We start from the raw sequence: 19,210 nt of genomic DNA, 5'->3' as shown, positions 1-19,210 counted from the left end.
GGCTTGGGCTCCAGCCATTCGCTCTCCCTGGTTTACCCGCCCCCCCTCTTCTCCCCGTCTTCCCCCAGGAGCCCGCCCCAGGCCTCCAGGGTTTCCAGGCTGCTCTGTCCCCTGGTTTCCATCGGTTCTCGGGGCCCCAGCAAGGGAGTGTCCCTGCTGAAGTCACCTCCTCAGGGGCTCCAGCCAAGCCAAGGACTGGCCTTGGATCCGGAGGCCCCCTCCCTTCCTGGGAGCCCAGGGCACCCTGGGCCTCTGGGGGAAGATTTACTCTTTTTTTTTCTCTTTATTGATAAAGGTATTACATATGTGTCCTTATCGCCCCATTGCCCCACCTCCCCACTCATGCCCTCACCCCCCTGCTCTTTACTCTTCTTTCTGGGGCACCCTTTCCGCGGGGGCATTCACAGGGCTGACCACTGGTGCCGCCCACAGAGCTGCCAGGGGACCCGTTCACTGCACAGCTACCTACACTGTTTCACAGCATGTCCGCCCCCCCCCCCCCCCCGCCCCCAGGTGCAGAGCCCTGTCTACTGTGTAGGCAGTTAATCTGGAAAACTTCAGAGCTCCCAGGTGGTAAATGGCTGTCACCGGCTAAAAGGGGGCGGTTCCCAGCTACAACAGGGCGGCTGCCACCACTCCGGTGGCCTTGCTGTGCAGAGGGGTTGTCATTGCCTAGCCCTCCGCACCCTCAGCAATGCGGTGCTCTCTGGGTGGCCCTCTCAGGAGGGCGGCTGGAACCGGCTGAGCGGGCCTAACACTCAACAAATCTTTCTGGGGATCCCAATGTGTGGGGTTCCAGAATTTGAAAATCTTTCAGGAGGTCAGCAATCGGCCACGTAACCTACTTAATGGCCTTTTCAGTCCTCAAGGTGGATGTGTGGGGTGAGTGTCTGCCCCCACTTTCCAGATGGTAAAACTGAGTCTGTAGAACCCAGGGTGCTTGTGTTGCTTTGCCCCGGCCGGCCCCTCCTCCTCCTTAGCCAGCAGGAGCAAGTTTCCCTCCTCCCTGGTTCCTCCTCTGCTGCCAGTTGGGCTGAAAGCAGCGGGTCCTGGAAGTGCTCATGGGGATGCCTAGGCCCCCACCTGGCTGCCCTCCTGGCTGAGTCACAGCTCAGACCACCTCTGACCACCTGGGGGCTGACAACACAGCAGGGCCCTCCCAGGGGGGCTCCAGACAGGGCGGGATCAGGAGAAAGAGAAGCAGTGACCCTCCGTTCCCCTTATCTATGCATTCATTGATTATTTGTGCCCTGACCAGGGGTTGAACCTGCAACCTTGGTGTATGGGGACAATGCTCTAACCAGTGGTTCTCAACCTGTGGGTCGCGACCCCTTTGGCGGTCGAACGACCCTTTCACAGGGGTCGCCTAAGACCATCCTGCATATCAGATATTGACATGACGATTCATCACAGTAGCCACATTACAGCTATGAAGTAGCAACGAAAATAATTTTATGGTTGGGTCACAGCATGAGGAACTGTATTGAAAGGGCCAGAAGGTTGAGAACCACTGCATCAATTGAGCTACCCGGACCAGGGCACTATCTAGGCCTCTTAACATGGCCCACGGGACCCTAAAGGTTGGGTCCCCGTTACCCCTCCAGCTACCCCCCAGGAAAGCTAAGGTAGGCGGTGGAAGGAGGGCTGGCGGACCGGCCTCCCTCCGAGGGGGGCTCTACCGCCTCGGGCGGGCGGGCTCTGAAAGCGACAGCCCGGCCCGTGCGTCGCGAGGCCCCCGGCGCTCACCCGCTCGCAGGCCCCGCCCCTCGCCCCGCCCCCTCCGCCCCGGGAGCCGCGCTGTCAGCGAGCGCGCCGGGCGGTGTTTGCATACAAAGGCGGCCACGCGCGGCGCCCGCGGTGAGTAGCAGCCCTCGCGCGGCCGTGGGGCCCGGGCCGAGCCCCGCAGAGCCCCGCAGAGCTCCGCAGGCGGCGGTCGGGGGAGGGGCCGCAGCCTTGGCGGGGCCGCGGGGCGGAGCGGGGGCGGCGGGGACCGGGGCGCGCGGCCGGGCCCACCTGACGGACGCCCGCGGACCGCGCTCTGTCCCCGCGGCCTTTTGCGGGAAGTGGTTCCGGGAGGGGGGGTGGCGGGGGGAGGCGGGGACAGCGGCCGCGGATAGATGGGCAGGTTCATCCTCGGGCCTGCAGGGCTGACCTTGAGCGGCTGGGCGGGCCTGCGGGGTGGGATGGGGGCGGGGCGCTCCGGACCGGGGATCCTGGCTGGGGGGGGGGGGGGGGACCCTCGATGGCGGCAGGAGAGGTGGTTCTTTCTGTGCAGCGAGCAGCCCCTACCCTCTGCCCGGGACTGTCATGCGATGTGCCCCGGAGGGTTAAGATTCCTGCTGTGCAGTTGGGGAAACTGAGGCCGACATGCCCAAGGTCATGCAGCTGCCCGGGCGGCGGCGAACCGGGCTGGAATCTGGGTCCTCGGGTGGCAGCGGTCCCCCGATTGCCAGGCCTCTGTGCACCCTTCCCGCAGCCTCGTGGGCGCTGGGCCTAGGCCCTAGGGAGTCCTGTCAGGTGCCCCTGCAAATAGTCTAATTCTGGGGAAAGCCGGACAGTGTGGGATGAAGAGTAGTGTTTTGCAAATCACTGTAGGGCCACAGCGCTGGCGTGTAGGTGGCTGGCGAAAGCAGATGTCAGCCCTGTTTTTGACCACGACGCGGGGAACGTGAACGCGGACGGTGGGCAGCATTAATTCGGAGAGTTTTTAGCACCCAGGACAGTAGGGGTGTTTTGGGAAAGATGAGCTTGAACAGGGTTTCTTTTATGTTATCGGGGTGGTAATGGCCGTGAAATTCACTGTTAACCTGTGCCCCATAATTCCGGTCCCAGGGATTAAAGTAAGCCCCCGAGGAGGACAGTGCATAGTAATCCAGAAATAAACACACTCCCCCCCCCCCGAAATGTTGGAAGATCTAGGGGTTTATGTTTTGATTCCTTAATTCCTTATTTTGCTAGTGCTCCATGTTTGCCAACATTTGTTTGATTAGCAAGCGTTTTTGTGTGTGGGTGTTAGTCTTGGAGCGTTTATTCCTGTTTACATGGGACCACGTGGCGCAGGCCTGGACAGAGCCCCGGATGGGACCCGAGGCCGGGGCTCCAGTCTAAGTTTGGCCTTAGCTGGCCGTGGGACCCTGGTCTCAGTTACCAAAACAACCCTCATCTATTCTAGAAAAGACCAGACTGCAGGGGCAAACCTGCTGGATGCCAGCGCACGGGGAGAACTCGGGGGTTCAGGGGAGGGGCCGGAGGATCTCTTGGTTCTTAAGGCGGAAAGATGTCCCCTGTCCCGCCGGGAAGTTGGGTGGAGGCGAATGGACGGGGCTCAGGCTGGCGAGGAGCAGGCTGCTTTCCCACCGCCGGTGGTCACCGCCACATCTCTCAGCCCGCTGACCGAGGTTTGTGATCCCTGCCACAACTGGTGTTCAGGTCCCAGCTCCCCGCAGACTAACCTGTGACAACAAGCAAGTTACTAGCCTCTCAGCTTCAAATCTATAGAATGGGATGGCATTCCCATGGCCCAGCCTCCCAGGACTGATAAGCCAGAATGTTTTTGCTGGTGCCGAATGCCGGGGCTTTCCAGAAACACAAGCTACAGGCTGCTGGCCCGGACTCAGGGCTCCCTGAGCCGTGTGCTCCTGCGCGCGAGCTGACCACAGGCCCTGTGACCCAGACACACCTGTTTGCCAGCTGCTCCTGGGACAGGACAGTCCATGCGCGCCGTGTGCCTGGTTTCCAGGAAGTCCCTGTCCTTTTGATGAAACCTTCCTCTGTGTGCACGGGCCTCCCGAGGCAACCAGCATGGGTTTACGAAAGGGACAAGCCACACAGGTCATGGGGTCATGGGGCCCCCTCCCCCACAAGGTGCACTCCTGGGCAAGAGCATTTCCTGCCGCTGAGCTCGGCATGGCGGCAGAGCGCTGCCCAAGGCGGGGCTGCCTTTGGGCTTCGATTTTTTTGGACAAACAAATGTATCCGCACCTGTTGAGTAAGACTCCCTCCACGTTCTGCGTGGAGTAGGGTTCGGTATCTGAAAGAGGAGCCGCACAACAAATGAGAGAAAAAGACACGAGATAATTTTGCAATATTGGGGGACCAGGTGGGCAAGTCCCGAAGGACTTCCACCACTGCTCAGGCTGCTCCAATCTTTTATTGATCTGGAGTAGCCCTTAGGGTAAGGAGGTTTCAATGACACACAGATCAGCAAACAATTTCCAGGAATGGACGAAGTATCTGATTAGCTCATCAATAGATTTCTGGGAGTAGGCAGAGTATCTGATTAACAATAATCAACAAGGATCTACATAAGTATCTAAGGAATTAAGGGAACTAAGGTGGGGCCCTGTCTTTTTGGGGAAGGTGCTCTTAAAATAGTTGGAGGGGCTTGATGGGGGAAAAAAGGGCACATATGTAATACTTTCAACAATAAAGATAAAAAAAAAAAAGTTGGTATGTGCAAAGTTCCGCCAGGCAAGAACTCAGTTCGAAGCCCAGCCTTTGCCTGGAGCCAGTTGTGACCACAGGATGAGCCCCTGGCTGGCATTCGGGCAAGCCCCTGGCAAAGTACTTCATTTTCTTATCAGTCCTGGGAGGCTGGGCCATGGGAATGCCATCCCAGTCTATCGATTCGAAACTGAGAGGCTCGTAACTTGCTTGTGGTCACAGGTTAGTCTGCGGGGAGCTGGGACCTGAACACCAGCTGTCTGCATTCTTGCCCCCGAGCTGTGTAGGCCGGACCCGGGACCGGCCAGCTGGTCCTCAGCCCTCCAAGAATTCCTGGGGTGGAGTGGACGAGCGGGCGTCATACCGAAGTCACCAAAACAGGGCATTCTTTTTGACCGAGACACAGACCTGGGCAGAGGGCTCTGGCCAGTGTGTGAAGAGAGGGAGCAAGCCCGGAGCTCAGTTAGAGTCCAGTAATGAACAGCAGAGGGTCGGACCGAGGTCTGGCCGCCCGGTAGTTTAGGCGCCTGCGTCACCCACCGGCCAGGCCTTTTGTGCTCCTTGGCAGGGCCCTGCGGACACTCGTCACGTGGGGCTGTCAGATGGGAGCGTTGCAAAACGCTGGAGGAGCCGAGCGGGCGCCCATCTGACCTTCCTGACCCCCCTGTACCCTCTGGCGTCTCAGTGGGTTCAGTGACGGGGAGACCTTGACACGGAGCGGGTCAGAGGGCTCTGTCCTCTGAGGTCCTTACGACTTAATGTCAAAGTAATCCACGCACATGTAGAAAGCGACACTCAGAAACCCGCACGGCGGAAACGCACGCGAGGAGAAGTGAGGCTCCCCCTCCCCCAGGCCTGGTCCCAGGTGGGCCCGTGAACGAAGCTTGCTTGGCATCGGAACCAGTCCGGGAGTTTTGTGTGCACATCAGGATATGAGTACATGTAATTCTTCACACGGGGGCTCATGTTGTAAGCACTTGTGTCCCTTCCTCCTCTACGGTGTGGCTGGTCCGTAATTCACGTAATCGAGTCCTGGAGATGTTGGCGTTGTTCCTGAGTTTCCCTATCATGGTCAGTGCCGTGATACTGTTTGTATATGGCCCTTGCAGAACTGCTGGGGTGCGCTAGTAGGTGTCGTCGAGTGACAGCTGTTCCCCTGTCGCAACCCCCCTTCGCCCCCCACCTCAGTGCTCACCCTGTTTCTTACCCCACCAGCAGTGAGTGGTGGGTGTGCTTCCCCCATTTTCACCAACCCTGGGGGTTTCTGAAATGCATTGAATTTGGGCCACCTGCAAGGCCCCTTTGAGTTGCATGTGTTAAATTAGGAATAGGGTTGAATATCTTCCCATGTATCCTTGACCAGATGGGGTCCTTCCTTCTTTTCTTCCTTCCTCTCTGAACTCGTTTTTTATTTTGCCCATTTTTCTGTTGGGTGGGGCTGAGGCCATTCCTAAACTGGCCCTGCTATTCTAGAGGGGCCGGTGTGGGCAAAAGCGGCCGGGTTATGAAAGCTGTGGCCGGAGCTTTGAGTTTGGGCATTCGTTCAAGAAGCCAGTGTTCCTTGGCCATTTGTGAACCCTGGAGGAGGATCCTGCCAATTTGGGGACGAAATGCTGATATTTTTCTGATGTAACAACTAGGTGAGAAGTGGTGAGACCTCCATTGCCCAATCCTGACCCTGTCGGCGGCCCCGCCCTCCTGGGACCGCGGGGATTGGGGTGGCTACCGCTTTGGCGCATCTGAGAGGTGCCGGCAGTTGTAGTGATTGGCTTCAGCGTGGGGCGCTCCCGCCCGCCTGTGTGGGGACCCCCATCCGCTCTGTCTGTTCCCTGCAAGTCTGATCGTCTGGCGCCCACTCCTGCAGGGTGACAGGGCCCTCCGTCCTGACACACTCACTCCGCACACCTGCCACTGCCTCCTTCCTGCAGGATCGCCGGGAGCAGCCGTCCCCTCGTCCCCTCCTGGCCCCGAGCTGAGCTGGGATGAGTGGGAGCGCTGGCTCTGTCTGACCGGCTTCATTTGGACAGGACTTTGGTGGGGCGACTCCAGGGCCCGCCGGTTTTGCTGCTGTGTCACCTCCGTCAGGTCATAGTCTGACCTGCAGGCTTTTTCAAAGCACCTCCAGCTTTTGTGGTGAATTTCCTGATTTTGGACGAGTGTCGCCGGAAGAACCCCGACGAGCCAAGAAAGGGCCCGCATCCCGAAAGGTATGGCCGGCTCCGCGCTCTTGTTTAAGACGCCCCTGTGTGCGGGCCGTGAACGCAGCGGGCGGAGCGGCTGATGGACCCACGCAGGCCCAGTCCGCGGCTGGCGGGAGGGAGTGGCCTGCCCCAGCTGTGCTGCCAGGTGTGCTGCCAGGTGTGGGTGGAGAGCAGGTACCTTGACTTTCAGCCTGGTGTTCGTTCCCCTGCATCGCGCTGCATCTAAGTCATTCTTCCTGTTGTTGGGATGTAAACGTAATTTATTGTCCTCACCGGCTGGTAAACCTCCAATAGGCAGCACAGACTTCCTTGTTGCCGTTAACATAAGCCACAAGAGGAAGATAGGCTGTCTGTAAGCCAGCTTCGTTTTCATGCAAGTCTTATTAGTCAGATCGTTTTTTGGCATTTCTTAGAACACGCTTTTTAATGCTTTGGATGAAAACCAGCGTTAACGTCATAGCCGCGCAGGTGAGCGTGATCCGGGCCAGCGCAGTGGCAGTGAGCTGTGTGTGCTTTTACTCAGGGTTCGTCAGACTCAGATTTGGACCCCAGACCTAGAGACCGACTGGAAGGTGCTCAGAGAGCAGCCAGGGGTGGTGGCATAGCCCGCACCCCGTCCTCCTGGGGCTGGGCTGGGGGCTGGCCTCGCCCCCTAGAGTGCTAGGGCCTGGGACAGCCGCACTGCTCTCCTCCGCGGCCCCAGGACAACCCGGAGGGTGGAGGGTGAGCTATTTCTGGGCTCACGGGAGAACCCATGGGAGCAGACTCGCATGCCCTTGAGGAAGAACCGTACACTAAAAGCCAAAGGGCTTAAGTACCCCTGGTGACAGGCTGCTCACTCTCCCAAAACAAAGTACTCAGCTTCCTAGGAAGGTTACAGGTGGACGTCAATATTCAGTTGTTCAGTCACTGAGCCAGTTTAGGGATAAGACTTTCTGCTTCCAGGGACAGGAATCAGTCTTACCTGGTGCCGAGCCCAGAGCCAGGCCCCGGCGAGCGCTCGCGTAACTGCTGCGTGAGGGGAGGGGTGGGGATGGGCCAGCTGCCCACCGGTCTCCAGAGGCCATTTCAGACACGCGAGGTGGATGGGGATGAAATGAGGAGGGCGGAGGTTTCAGCCATGAGTGTTTGGACTTTCCTAGCAACACCTTTCTGCCCTTCCCTTCGTTAACACAAAAGTAACAAGCCCCCCCCTCGCCCCCCCTCCCCCCCACGCTGCAAGGTGCATGGGCTTCCCCCCGGCTCGAGAGCTGGTGGCAGGACTCGGCCTTGTCAGCGAGCCCGACCCGAATGCCTGCCTTACCTGCCTGTGCCACCTGGAGAGGGCAGGGGCGGGCTGTCTGCTGCTGCCAGCTCAGGCACACCTCCGGAGCACGCAGACACCTTAGGGAAAGGAAACGCAGCTATGGAAATGTGCCGCAGTGGGTCATTTTGGCCTGGTTATTGGGAGTCAGTGTGTTTCCATGTACGGAACGTGTGCTCTGCTCTCCTGCGTGGTATGACTGAGTGTGTGCGTGTGTGTGTGCGCAGCCACATGTGCAGTGCGGACTGGGAAGTCACGCGGGAGGTTGGCAGGATGGCGCAGGCTCACCTGCATGGGAATGCTGCTTGCACCTCTCACCTGCTTGGGGCCCTGAGCGAGTTACACAACCTAAAGCTCGGGCTCCCGCTCTGCCACGGGAACACTATACCCCTCGCGTCGCCGTGATAAATAGTGAACGGTATGACCTCGCTATTCTCATCACCCGGGCAGCGTGCGATCCTGATGGCTGTGACAGTGGACGCTGGGCTTAAAGGTATCTCGCTGGTTCCTGGCTGACATGATCTCGGCCTGGTGCTGCTGCTAAACTCAGTGGCTGTTTGCAAGTTTCCCCCATGAGCTCATTTAACCACAGGCTGGGCCGGGACAGCCAGGCCGCCGGCGGCTCCGCACCCAGGTGTGCAGTCCTGCCGCGGATAACAGGAAACAGCAGGCCTCGCGGGGGCAGAGGTGGAGTTGGCTTCCAGCCCACGAGCTCCCGGCTGCCTTAGACCCGGGCCCCACGCTCGCCGTGAGGGAGGTGGCGCAGAGTGTGGGTCCCTGAGCACCTGCCGTGGCCGTGGGTTCGCGGCAGAGCTCTCCAGGAAGCCACGCTCGTTCTGAGGGCAGGTGTGCAGACACTTCGACCGCAGGCTGAGCAGAGGAGGGTGTTTCCGCCCTGGTCCTCGTGGGGAGCGTGTGGAATGTACCTTTAAGGGCCCTGAGGAGGGACGGCTGGTGGAACACGCGTGAGAATAGCCCGTCGGAGCCACGGCTGAGCCGGACTTCCTAGTCACGTGGCGAGGCAGTGACAGTCCCGTGGCCCCAGCTTTCCTGGGCAGAGACCCATCAGTCCCCCCTCCCTGCAGGGAGGTCGGGTGAGTGCCGCCCCCCGTGGCGGGGAGACCACCTCCAGGCCTCCGCCGGCCCCACAGTGGGTGCAGTTCCTGCTTTTCCGGCTCTTATCCGTTACCTGCCGTGGCCTGTTGTTGGCAAGGGGTCTATGAGCCTCTAATTTAAACTGCGTGCGGAGTGAATTTTGTGGGGGCGTTGTCTTGACAAGTTTCAATGGCGAGACTATACTTTCTTAATTTATTCTAATTTTTAAATTCTAGCACTTTCCCCCATATCCAGACTTGCCTAACTACTTCGGAGGGAGGTGGAGGGTGTGCCTCAGTATCTGTACTCCATTCTCCCATTTCCCCCCCCACCATCCCTTCCCTCCTCCCCCCACCCTCCCCCCACCCCAATTCCCGGGCTCCTGCTTGGGTTGAAGGCTTGATTTCTTTTTATTTTTTTTATAATATATTTTTATTGATTTCAGAGAGAGAGAAGGAGAGAGAGACAGAAATACTACTGATGAGAGAGAATCACTGATCAACTGCCTCCTGCACGCCCCACGCTGGGGATTGAGCCCGCAACCAGGCATGTGTTCTGACCTTGAATTGAACTGTGAGCTCCTGGTTCATAGGTGGACGCTCAACCAGCCCCGCCGGCCGGTGTCTTGACGTCGTTATGACCAGGCCCTAGAACCATAAGCTTGGAGCCCAGCACATTCTTGAACCCCCTCTCTAACCGTGTCGCCAGGTGTGGCTTAGACTCCGACCACAGCTGGTCTCCTGTTGTGCCGTCCACGCTGGCCCCGGACGGCCTCTCGGTGGTTCTGGCTTTCTCACCGCCTGTGACCATCGGGCAGCACTGGGTGCCCCGTGGACAGTCTGAGTGTTCGTTGTCATTTAGACCTCTCTTTGCTCAAGCCACACAAGGGGCCTTTCTTACCCGAGCCTCGCCCATTGGTACCAGTGTGAGCCCGTGAGATGGGGCAGCCATGCCAAGGGGAGCAGCGGGGACCAGGGCTCCAGCCTGGCTCCTGTCCCCGCTCTGCCCCGTCCTGGCCGGGCTACTTGCTCCGAATGAGCGTCACACAGAGTTGGCGCCCGGGTTCCTGTGACACACGGGGTGGCGCTGCTGGTCCTGACAGTCGCGCAGGGTTGTCCAGGTTCGTGTCCCGTCCCGGGAGCTCCTGGTGCGAAGGGCCTGCACACTGCTAGGTGCTCTGCGGACGAGCGGGAGGTCCGCACGGCTTCTTCCCGGGACCCGGTTGGCGCTAGTCAAGGGTGTGGAGCACCACGGATGGGTGCTGGGGCGGTGCCTTCGCATACGGTTTCCCCTCCAAGTGGGTAGGCCTGCTGGTTTTCCTAGCCCGCTGCCGCCTTTCCCGGAACCGCCTGCGGTGATCACCCCGGAGTGGCCGGCTGGGTGTCAGGGAGAGGCAGACGTTGGGCGCAGGGGGCTGGCAGCCGGCAGGCAAACATTTAACACATTAAGCGCGGACGGAAAGTATAGTGTCAGTCACCGGTGACTGACTGGGCCCTTACCGTGTCAACTCTTCAGGCAGCGGATTTGTTTCCTCCTGGAGCCGGCAAGCCTCGCGGTTCAGGATGTCCTTTCTTTCTTTCTTTCTTTTTTTTTTTTTATATATTTTATTGATTTTTTACAGAGAGGAAGGGAGAGAGATAGAGAGTTAGAAACATCGATGAGAGAGAAACATTGATCAGCTGCCTCCTGCACATCTCCCACTGGGGATATGCCCGCAACCCAGGTACATGCCCTTGACCGGAATCAAACCTGGGACCTTTCAGTCCGCAGGCCGACGCTCTATCCACTGAGCCAAACCGGTTTCGGCCAGGATGTCCTTTCAAAGCGGAAGCAGAGGTTAGCCGCTGTGGAAACGCAGTGCATTGGGTAATCTGCTTTCAGGAGTCTCCGCTTGCTCCCAGTGGCGTCCTCATCGCGCTCTGTCGCCACCGCAGGCCTCATTAGCACCGGAGAGGCCGTGGGTCCTGTCGAAGCGGGGGCCTCCCCAGCACAGAGCCTCATCCCCCCCTGCATGCTCCCTCCTTCTCTGCCTCAGCGTCACCTCAGCACGGACCCTTCCCGAGCCTGGCCTCCATGCTGGGCATGATGCTGGGCATGCATTTGTTGTCACTGTGCTAGAGCAGGAGGGAGGCAGCTCTGACCCTGCATCCTCTGTTTCCATGGTAACAATCTAAACCAGCCATTTTCAACCCGTGTGCTGCAAGGATTTTTTAAAAATCGCCATACCTGACTATTTAGTCAGGGGCACTGACCTCTTTCCCCTTAGATTGCGAAATAAAAAAAATGACACCACCAGCACAACAATAGCTGTCCGGCGTGAGTGCCCTGCCTTGAACCATAACATACAGGTCATATAACAGAGTTACATTTTATCTGTCACGTTGCATTATCAGGTTGCATCTGGTTGGTTAATTATTGGTACCAGAAATCCTTATATACGGTACAAGTATAGGCATCTGATTTTTTAAAAAGTCACTTTGGAGCAAAAAGGATAGGTAATTATTATTATTTTTATTTTTTTGTAAATCAATCAAAATTATACCTTTTTATGGCCAGCATTTTAGTTGTTGGTTTATGTGTGCCAGGAGATAAGAAAGGTTGGAAATTGCTGTTCTGAACCAATAAAGCACTTCCTCTTTGGGAAGACAGTCCCATAGAGATTTAATTCAGTCCTGCCAGACGCACCTAGTTTAACAGACTAGAGAAGTAACAGACAAGAGCCAGCCTCCCGCCCTCCGGAGAGGCCAGCGAGGTGGACGAGGTCCGTCCAGCCACTTGACAGATGACAGCTCCCGTCTATCCAGCCGCTGCCCTCGACGGGCGGTGAGGTCATGCACTGACCGGGGGGGGGGGGGTAGGGGCAGGTTGGCCGCAGGTGAGGAGGGACATGGAGGAGGCAGCAGGAGTCCGGATGAAGGAGAGAGCCACTTGGGTCGTAGCGAGAAGAGAGGAGAACGGAAAGCAGAGGCGGGAAGGGTGGTTCTGAGAGCTGTGTTCAGAGAGCGATGTTTGCGTTCATGTTGACCCTGGCTGAGGTGGGGTCTCACCGCCGAGTCCCGGGCTGCAGCCTGCCCAGAGAAGAGGAAGGTGGTGGCACATCCTGGGGTGGCACCCCGTCGCCATAGGAAATGGAGAAACGCTTATTTCCCAGGCAGCGTGCCTCCAATAACAGTCGGGAGGGCTAGAAAGGAACAGAATTCACTTTTACCCACTTGTATAGTAAGTGAGCAGAACTACTGGTTCCTGAATTGACGATTAAGGGGCTTGGCCTCAAAGAATCCAAATTCCCATATGTAGTTTTAATAATTGACTCTTTTTGGTAAGATTTCGTTTTTAAAAAAATATAATGGGCTCTTTTTGAGTTGAACACACTCTTTCTTATTGAAGTGGTAGCTGGACTCCCATGTGGAAATACGCTTTGGGTTTTTATTCCTGCCGTGCCATCGATTTGGGTCTGATGTAAGTGCTCTCGTCGTTTTTAACTGACGGAAGACTATCTGGAAAAGTGGGGTTCCGGCGGGAGGCAGTAGCCCCAGACACGTAGTATTTTCCAGGTCAAGCTCGGAAATGCCATGTAAGGAAAAGTCTCACGTGTCCGTGCTGCTGCATCTGAGAGCCACTCTGACACCCACACCGCGCCTCGGGGACCCGCTTGTTGGAGGGTTTGCGCGGTTCGGCTCAGCGCTCCCGAGACACCCTGTGAACCAGGCTGCGGAGCCCCGGTTCAGGGGTCAACGCCCTGTCAGGCGCAGCAGCTCTTTCTTGCCAGAATTTGAGATGAAAATCCACCGATGGGAAGTGATTTGGAGTGGGGGAGGGGAGGGGCACGGGTTTTCCATTCTGTTACCCTTTTTTCTTTAAAAGTATATTTTTATTGATTTTTAGAGAGCGAGGAGGGGGGAGGGGGAGAGAGAGAGAGAGAGAAACATTGATGAGAGAGAACATCAACACCCATCAGCTGCCCTTGCACGCCCCCTGCTGGGGGTCAAGCCCACAACCCCTGACGGGGAATCGAACCCGAGACCTCCTGGTGCGCAGGTCCAGGCTCAACCACTAGGTCACACAGGCCGGGCACATTATGTTGCTCTTGAAGCTTTTAAGGTACTTTCTTCTTCAAAACAAATATTGTCCTCAGGCCTGGTCACGCGTCCTGTGAACCTGGCAGTGATGCAGTGAGCGCAGGGAGCCGAGTCCCTCTGGGCTCTGTCTGGTTCCGTGTCTCCAGGTAAATCAAGTTAGCGACTTTCTGAGCCTGTTCCTTCAAAGGAACCGAGGCGGCGGAACTTGGGAACTGGCGTCCCGCCGGTCTGTTCCTGGCTCTTTGGTGTCTTTGTTTAGAAGACATCCTGGAAGGGTGGATGAAGGAGAGCTGGTCGCCCCCCAGCTGGCCTGCACCCCTCCGCCAAGCCCCAGCTCCAGGGAACCTGGGCCCACCCTCCCCCGGGCCTCCTGGGCCCACGTGATCTTCCAAATACATTTTTTAACCAAATCATAGTCACCTTCCCAGAATGAGTTCTTGGTGAATACAGTTTTCTTCCTCATCCCCTTACATTCTGTTTAAGTGGTGGTGACATATACATAACATTAAATTTATTACCTTAACCATCTAAACCTGCCCAGTTCAGTTCACTTAATACCAGTACATTCACGCCGCGGCAGCCCTCACTCCGTCCAGGCCCAGCCGTTTCTCGTTGTTTCTCTTCTCGTGGGAAGAAGCTGTGTCCCCATGAAACTTCAACTCTCCTCCCCCGTCCCCTCGGCCCGGTAACAACTGCTCTTCTTCCCGTTCCTCTGAGCCTGTCTGCCCCCACTGCCTCCCACGCGAGCTCATGCAGTGTCTCCCTTTTGTCCTCAGTGTCATGTTCTCAAGGGCTACCCGTGGTTAGCATGTGCCAGGATCCCCCGTCTTTTGAAGGCGGAGTGAGCATCCGTTGTGTGTATAGACCACATGTGTCCATTCTCTCATCATTGGACGCGTCCCCGCCGTTTGGCTGTTGGGAGTCCCGTAGCTGTGAGCATGGGGGTGCAGATCTCTCTCTGAGACCTCGCTGTCAGCTCTCGTGACCATACACCCAGAGGTGGAATGGCTGGACGGTATGGCAGCTCTCGGTTTAATTTCTGGAGAATCAACACCCTGTGCTGTATTGTGGCTGCACCGTTTCGCAATCCCATCGACAGTGTGTGGACTCCGTTTCTCCACATCCTCACCAATGCTTGCTTTCCCTGCTTTTTAGATAGTGGCCATCCCGGTAGGTGGGGGATAGTAGTATCTCCCTTTAAAAAATTCTCAGTGCCCAGCTAAGGCCGCCCCGGGGTACAGGCTGAGGATGGGGGTATTGCCGGGTGGGGCCACGACCCTGCCGTTTGTTAAGAATTATGGACCAGGTTCTCTGCTTCTCCATGGGGGGTATTTCCAGAGGCCTCCTGCGGTCTCCGGGATAGAGGCTGGCGGGCGACGGGGTAGGCGTGGAGCCCATTCCAGGGAATAGAAAACAAAACGATGCTGGCAGGGCGCCAGGTTGGACGCGGAGTCCATGGTTTGACGAGCTGTAGGTACTGGCCTCCCCGAATTAACTGTGTGTGTGTGTGTGTCTGTTTTCCAGGCTCAGACCATGAATTACGTGGGGCAGCTGGCAGGCCAGGTGTTTGTCACCGTGAAGGAGCTGTACAAGGGCCTGAACCCCGCCACCCTGTCCGGATGCATCGACATCATCGTCGTCCGCCAGCCCAACGGGAGCCTGCAGTGCTCCCCGTTCCACGTCCGCTTCGGCAAGATGGGGGTGCTGCGCTCCCGAGAGAAAGTGGTGAGAGCGGGGCCCCCGGACCCCGTTCTGTGGCTTCCCATCTCCGGAGCTTGTAGGCCCAGATTTTTAGCTCTCCGTTGGGTAGGGCTGATCACCGAGTAGACGGTGAACTCAGGTTGTTCTGGTTACGATGGCTGCGTGGACGACGCCAGAACTCAGTGGCAGAAACCAACTGTTTATTCAGCTCCTGGGTTCTGTGGTCAGGGATTCGGACAGCAGGGCTGACTGTGTCTGCCGCCGCCATCCAGGGCTCAGCAGGAAGGCTCCAGGCCAGGGCTGGAACCCTCTGGAGACGCGTCACTCACATGACGGTGGCTCTTGGCTTTTGGCCCCCCCATGTGGTCTGGGCGTCCTCACCACATGATCGCTGGCGAGCGGGGGGTGGGGGGGGGATGAGAGAGAGAGAGAGAGCGAGCCAGCCCAGTGGACGCTGCCTTTTCCTCTGACCCAGCCTCTGAAGTCACATACGTAAGCCTGCCTGGGCTCCGGTGGTGGTGGTGTGAGGCGGGTGCAGACTGCATTTCCCGCTGGGGAAGGGCAGGCAGGACCAGGCTCACCGACTGCGACCTGGAACTGTGAGCTCTCTGTGGCGTGTGTGCGATTCAAGTGCACGCGTGTGGAGGCGTGGCCAGGGAGGTTTGTTTCCTGATGTGGAGACGTGCGTTTTTCTTCCAGGTTGACATAGAAATCAACGGGGAATCTGTGGATTTACACATGAAGCTGGGAGATAACGGAGAAGCCTTTTTTGTTCAGGAGACCGATAACGATCAGGTAAGGAAGGCTGGGGGTCAGGGCCACTTCCTAGCTCCGCGCAGGAGCCGGCGGAGTGTGGGTGGAGCACGCTGCCAGCTCCCCGACGGAGCGGATGGTGGCAGCAGAGGAAGCAGGCGCTGTCTGTCCTGGCATTTGAGCCAGACGGGATGGTGTGTGCTGAGTCCACAAGACTCAGCAGCCCGGCTGCTTCCGCGGGCTCACCGTTTCCAGGGGGACAGAGGAACCCAGTCGGCTGGCCTGAACCCTGGTCCATAGCACACAGATTGTACTGCTGTCAAACGCAGATGGCCGAGTGGTCGATTTTTGTCTAGTGAGTGACCAGATTGCTTGTATTTTTATTATTTTTAAAAATTCTCACCTGAGGATATTTTTCCATTGATTTTTAGAGAGAGTGGAAGAGAGAGGGAAAGAGACAGAAATATTGATGTGCGAGAAACACATCAATTGGTTGCCTCCTGCCCGCGCCCTGACCAGGGCCCAGTCCTCAGAAGAAAGAGCCTGCAACTAAGGTATGTGTCCTTGACCGGAATTGAACCCCAGACACTTCGGTCCGAAGGCTGACACTCTATCCACTGAGCTGAACCGGCTAGGGCTATTTTTATTATTTTAAAATGTCTAACAGCGTTGTTGAGATAATTCTCGTACCATACAGTTTAGCCATTTCAAGTGCTCAATTCAGTGTTTTTTAGTGTTTTCACAGAGTGTGCGACTATTGCCACAGTCAGTTCTAGATCACGGTCATCACCTCCAAAGAAGCTCCGTACCCTTTCGTTGTCACCTCCCCATCCACCACCCCTCCCCACCCCCGAGCCCTACGCAGCCACCCATCTATTTCCAGTCTCCATCGATTCCCCTCCTCTGAGCTTTCCTGTGAATGGGACCCTGTAGCATGTGCTCCTTCACGCCTGTCGTCTTTCACTCGCCATAATGTGTTCCGGTCACCCGCGTCCTAGCATGTGTCGGTACTACGTTCTCTTGTGCGGCGAATGGCCACCTTTTGTTTATCCTTTCATGTCAGCGTTGATGGACACTTGGGCTCTTCCCCTTTGGCTCTGTACATTCGTGTACAAGTTTTCACATGGACATAGGTTTTCATTTCTCTTGGGTGCTTACCTGGGAGCAGAATTGCTGGGCCCCACGGTAGCTGGTTAACGTTTGCGGACCTGCCAGACTGCTGCCCCGGCTGCTGCACCGCTTACATCCCGTCAGCAGCACGTGAGCGTCCCCGCGTGTCCGCATTTCACCTGTGCGTGCGATCTGCCTGCGTGACCACAGCCATCCTAGTGGGTGGGAAGTGGTATCTCATTCTGGGTCTGACTGGCTGCAGACCGCAGAGGGCCTTGTTGGCTGGCCGCCCAGGGTGCCGGTGGGTGGGACGGGGCCCGGAGGCCAGAGTGTGTTCTGTCCCAGGCGATGCTCCTTTCTGTCCTGAGAGGCGGCTACAAACTGGGAGCTGTGTCCTTCCTCACCAGGTCGCTGTAGGGCTGCCTCCCTGCCGTACACAGATGCACCCCTCCCCTTTTCAGTCAGGGAACCTCCTTTTCTTCTCTGTGCCCAGTGTCAGCGCTCGCTCTGCTTCTTCTTCGTTCGGTCCCGGGAGCTGCTGGGTGAGAGGCCCGCCCATCCCTTCCAGCCTAGGGCTGCGACTCTCCACGCACGTGTCCAACACTGAGAACCATGACCAGCCAGCTGTTAGGTCGACAGGCTGTGTGTGTCTTCCTTTTGGTGTGAAGAGAAGGGCCAGTATCTACCTCCCTGACACCCTCCTGCTGGAGGCGCTCTGGTGTAGGCGGGCACCAGGGGCGCGGCAGGGGGCACTAAAAATTATCATTGACAACTTAATTCAGTGCATATTGAAAACGACACACACACACACACACACACACACACAGGCTCTCTTACACACTCTTACACATACACTCTTACACACGTGCGCGCACTCTCTTACACACACAGGCTCTCTTACACACTCTTACACATACACACTCTCTTATACACGTGTGCGCACTCTCTTACACACACACACACACACACACACACACACACACACACACACACACAGGCTCTCTTACACACACACCCTGACCCACACTGAAATGCAGAATTGGGTCTAGTTCCCAGGGCAATGTGGTGACTTAAAGCCCATTTTCCTCTCTGTACTCTGGAGAGTTCCACAGAGTTGAACCCTGGCGCCCAAAGTCGCTGAGCATGACGACACTTAATGAATTCCATGCTGACTTCGTGACCTCCCGTGACACCGGGCAGCCACACCCCCAGGTCACGGGGACGTTGTCACACGGGCGCCCCTCGGGCTCGATCCTGCTCCTGAGGCCCGAGTGCATGAGCCTCGTTGTAAACAAGACCTTCCGTCCTCAGGAAGTGATCCCCATGCACCTGGCCACCTCCCCCATCCTGTCGGACGGAGCCTCGCGCATGGAGTGCCAGCTGAAGAGGAACCCCGTGGACCGGGCGCGGAGCCTGGACCCCGGCGCGGCGGCCCCCGGCCTGCCTCCCGGCGAGACCCCCTCCAGCGGCTCCCTGGTGAAGAAGAGACGGAAGAGGAGGAGGAAGTCCCAGCTGGACAGCCTGAAGAGGGACGACAACTCCAACACGTCGGAAGACGAAGACATGTTCCCCATAGAGATGAGCTCCGACGAGGAGCGGGACGCGATGGACAGCAGCAGGTAGACATCGGTCCGCGGGGACAGGGCCCCCGGAGACCCGGGTGACGTGATTTTCAAACATGATTCTTACAATCCCCCCCGCACCCCGCCCTGTGGATGCATTTAAAAACGGACACTTGCCTTTGTTGTGATTCTGTCGCTTTTAACATTTGACTTGAATCTCTCTCTCTCTCTCTTTTTTTTTAACCAGAACTCTTTCTAACGACATACCTCCATTCCAAGAAGATGTTCCCAAGGAAAACGTGCCCCCAGCCATGCCTTATTCTCAGTCATCATCGTACCCTAGCTCTGATAGAGAGTGGTCACCCAACGCCAGGTAAGCTGCCGTCCGCGGGTGTGCGTGTGCATGTGGGTGTGTGCGCGCGCACGTGTGTGTGTGTGTGTGTGTGTGCGCGCGCGCTCACCTGTCCTGGTCCAGAGGATTTGAAGTCAGCTAGGAGGCATGTTCCATAGAATAGAAACATAAACAAAAGTGAAATTCGTTAGGACAGAAGAAGATGCAGGTAGAGTAGGAGGTGCAGAGGGGGATTAGCAACATGCGCAGGCCCTGTCTCAGAGCTGAGATGCAAATACAGCGCTTAGCTCCCTGGGTGGCATGGAAAGGGGAAGCACTGGTTAAGGGTCACAGCGCCAGTGGTCACGGGAAGACACAGGCGACAGCCTTCCTTGATCCTTGTCTCCAAAGTAAGATTCAAGCAGCGAGGCTGCTTCAGGGGCCACTGAGGCCACTCAGATGATCGCTTCTCTCTTCTCCCCGAGCTCAGTCACTCTGCTGAGTTCAAGGGTGTTTATTTCCTGGAAATGAGCCCTCACGTCGGCTAGACTTCTGGTGTGGGCAGTTTTCAGAGAATGGGAGGGGCTCATGCAGCTGCAGCAGGGGCCACGGCACACACACAGCTACCCAGG

At 57.2% G+C, this 19,210-nt stretch overlaps 1 protein-coding gene across 7 annotated transcripts in view; it reads left to right on the top strand.

Moving 5' to 3' along the window:
* LPIN1 (lipin 1) overlaps positions 1-19,210 on the top strand; it is a 74,511-nt gene that overhangs the window by 24,230 nt on the left and 31,071 nt on the right. For 5 of the 7 annotated variants that reach the window (XM_059660516.1, XM_059660520.1, XM_059660515.1 and 2 more), the window contains exons 3-6: positions 14,646-14,846; positions 15,522-15,617; positions 17,997-18,304; positions 18,495-18,620. In XM_059660516.1, coding sequence (XP_059516499.1) covers positions 14,646-14,846; positions 15,522-15,617; positions 17,997-18,304; positions 18,495-18,620 — 731 coding nt within the window. Of the gene's footprint in view, positions 1-1,781; positions 1,858-6,166; positions 6,651-14,645; positions 14,847-15,521; positions 15,618-17,996; positions 18,305-18,494; positions 18,621-19,210 lie in introns of those variants that run through there. The other 2 variants (XM_059660522.1, XM_059660521.1) reach the window with 2 other exon arrangements.

Source organism: Myotis daubentonii, chromosome 12, assembly GCF_963259705.1.
Source record: "Myotis daubentonii chromosome 12, mMyoDau2.1, whole genome shotgun sequence".
Lineage (NCBI taxonomy): Eukaryota > Metazoa > Chordata > Mammalia > Chiroptera > Vespertilionidae > Myotis > Myotis daubentonii.
Note: the sequence above shows the minus strand (reverse complement) of the source record. Positions and strands in the feature narration are given on the sequence as shown.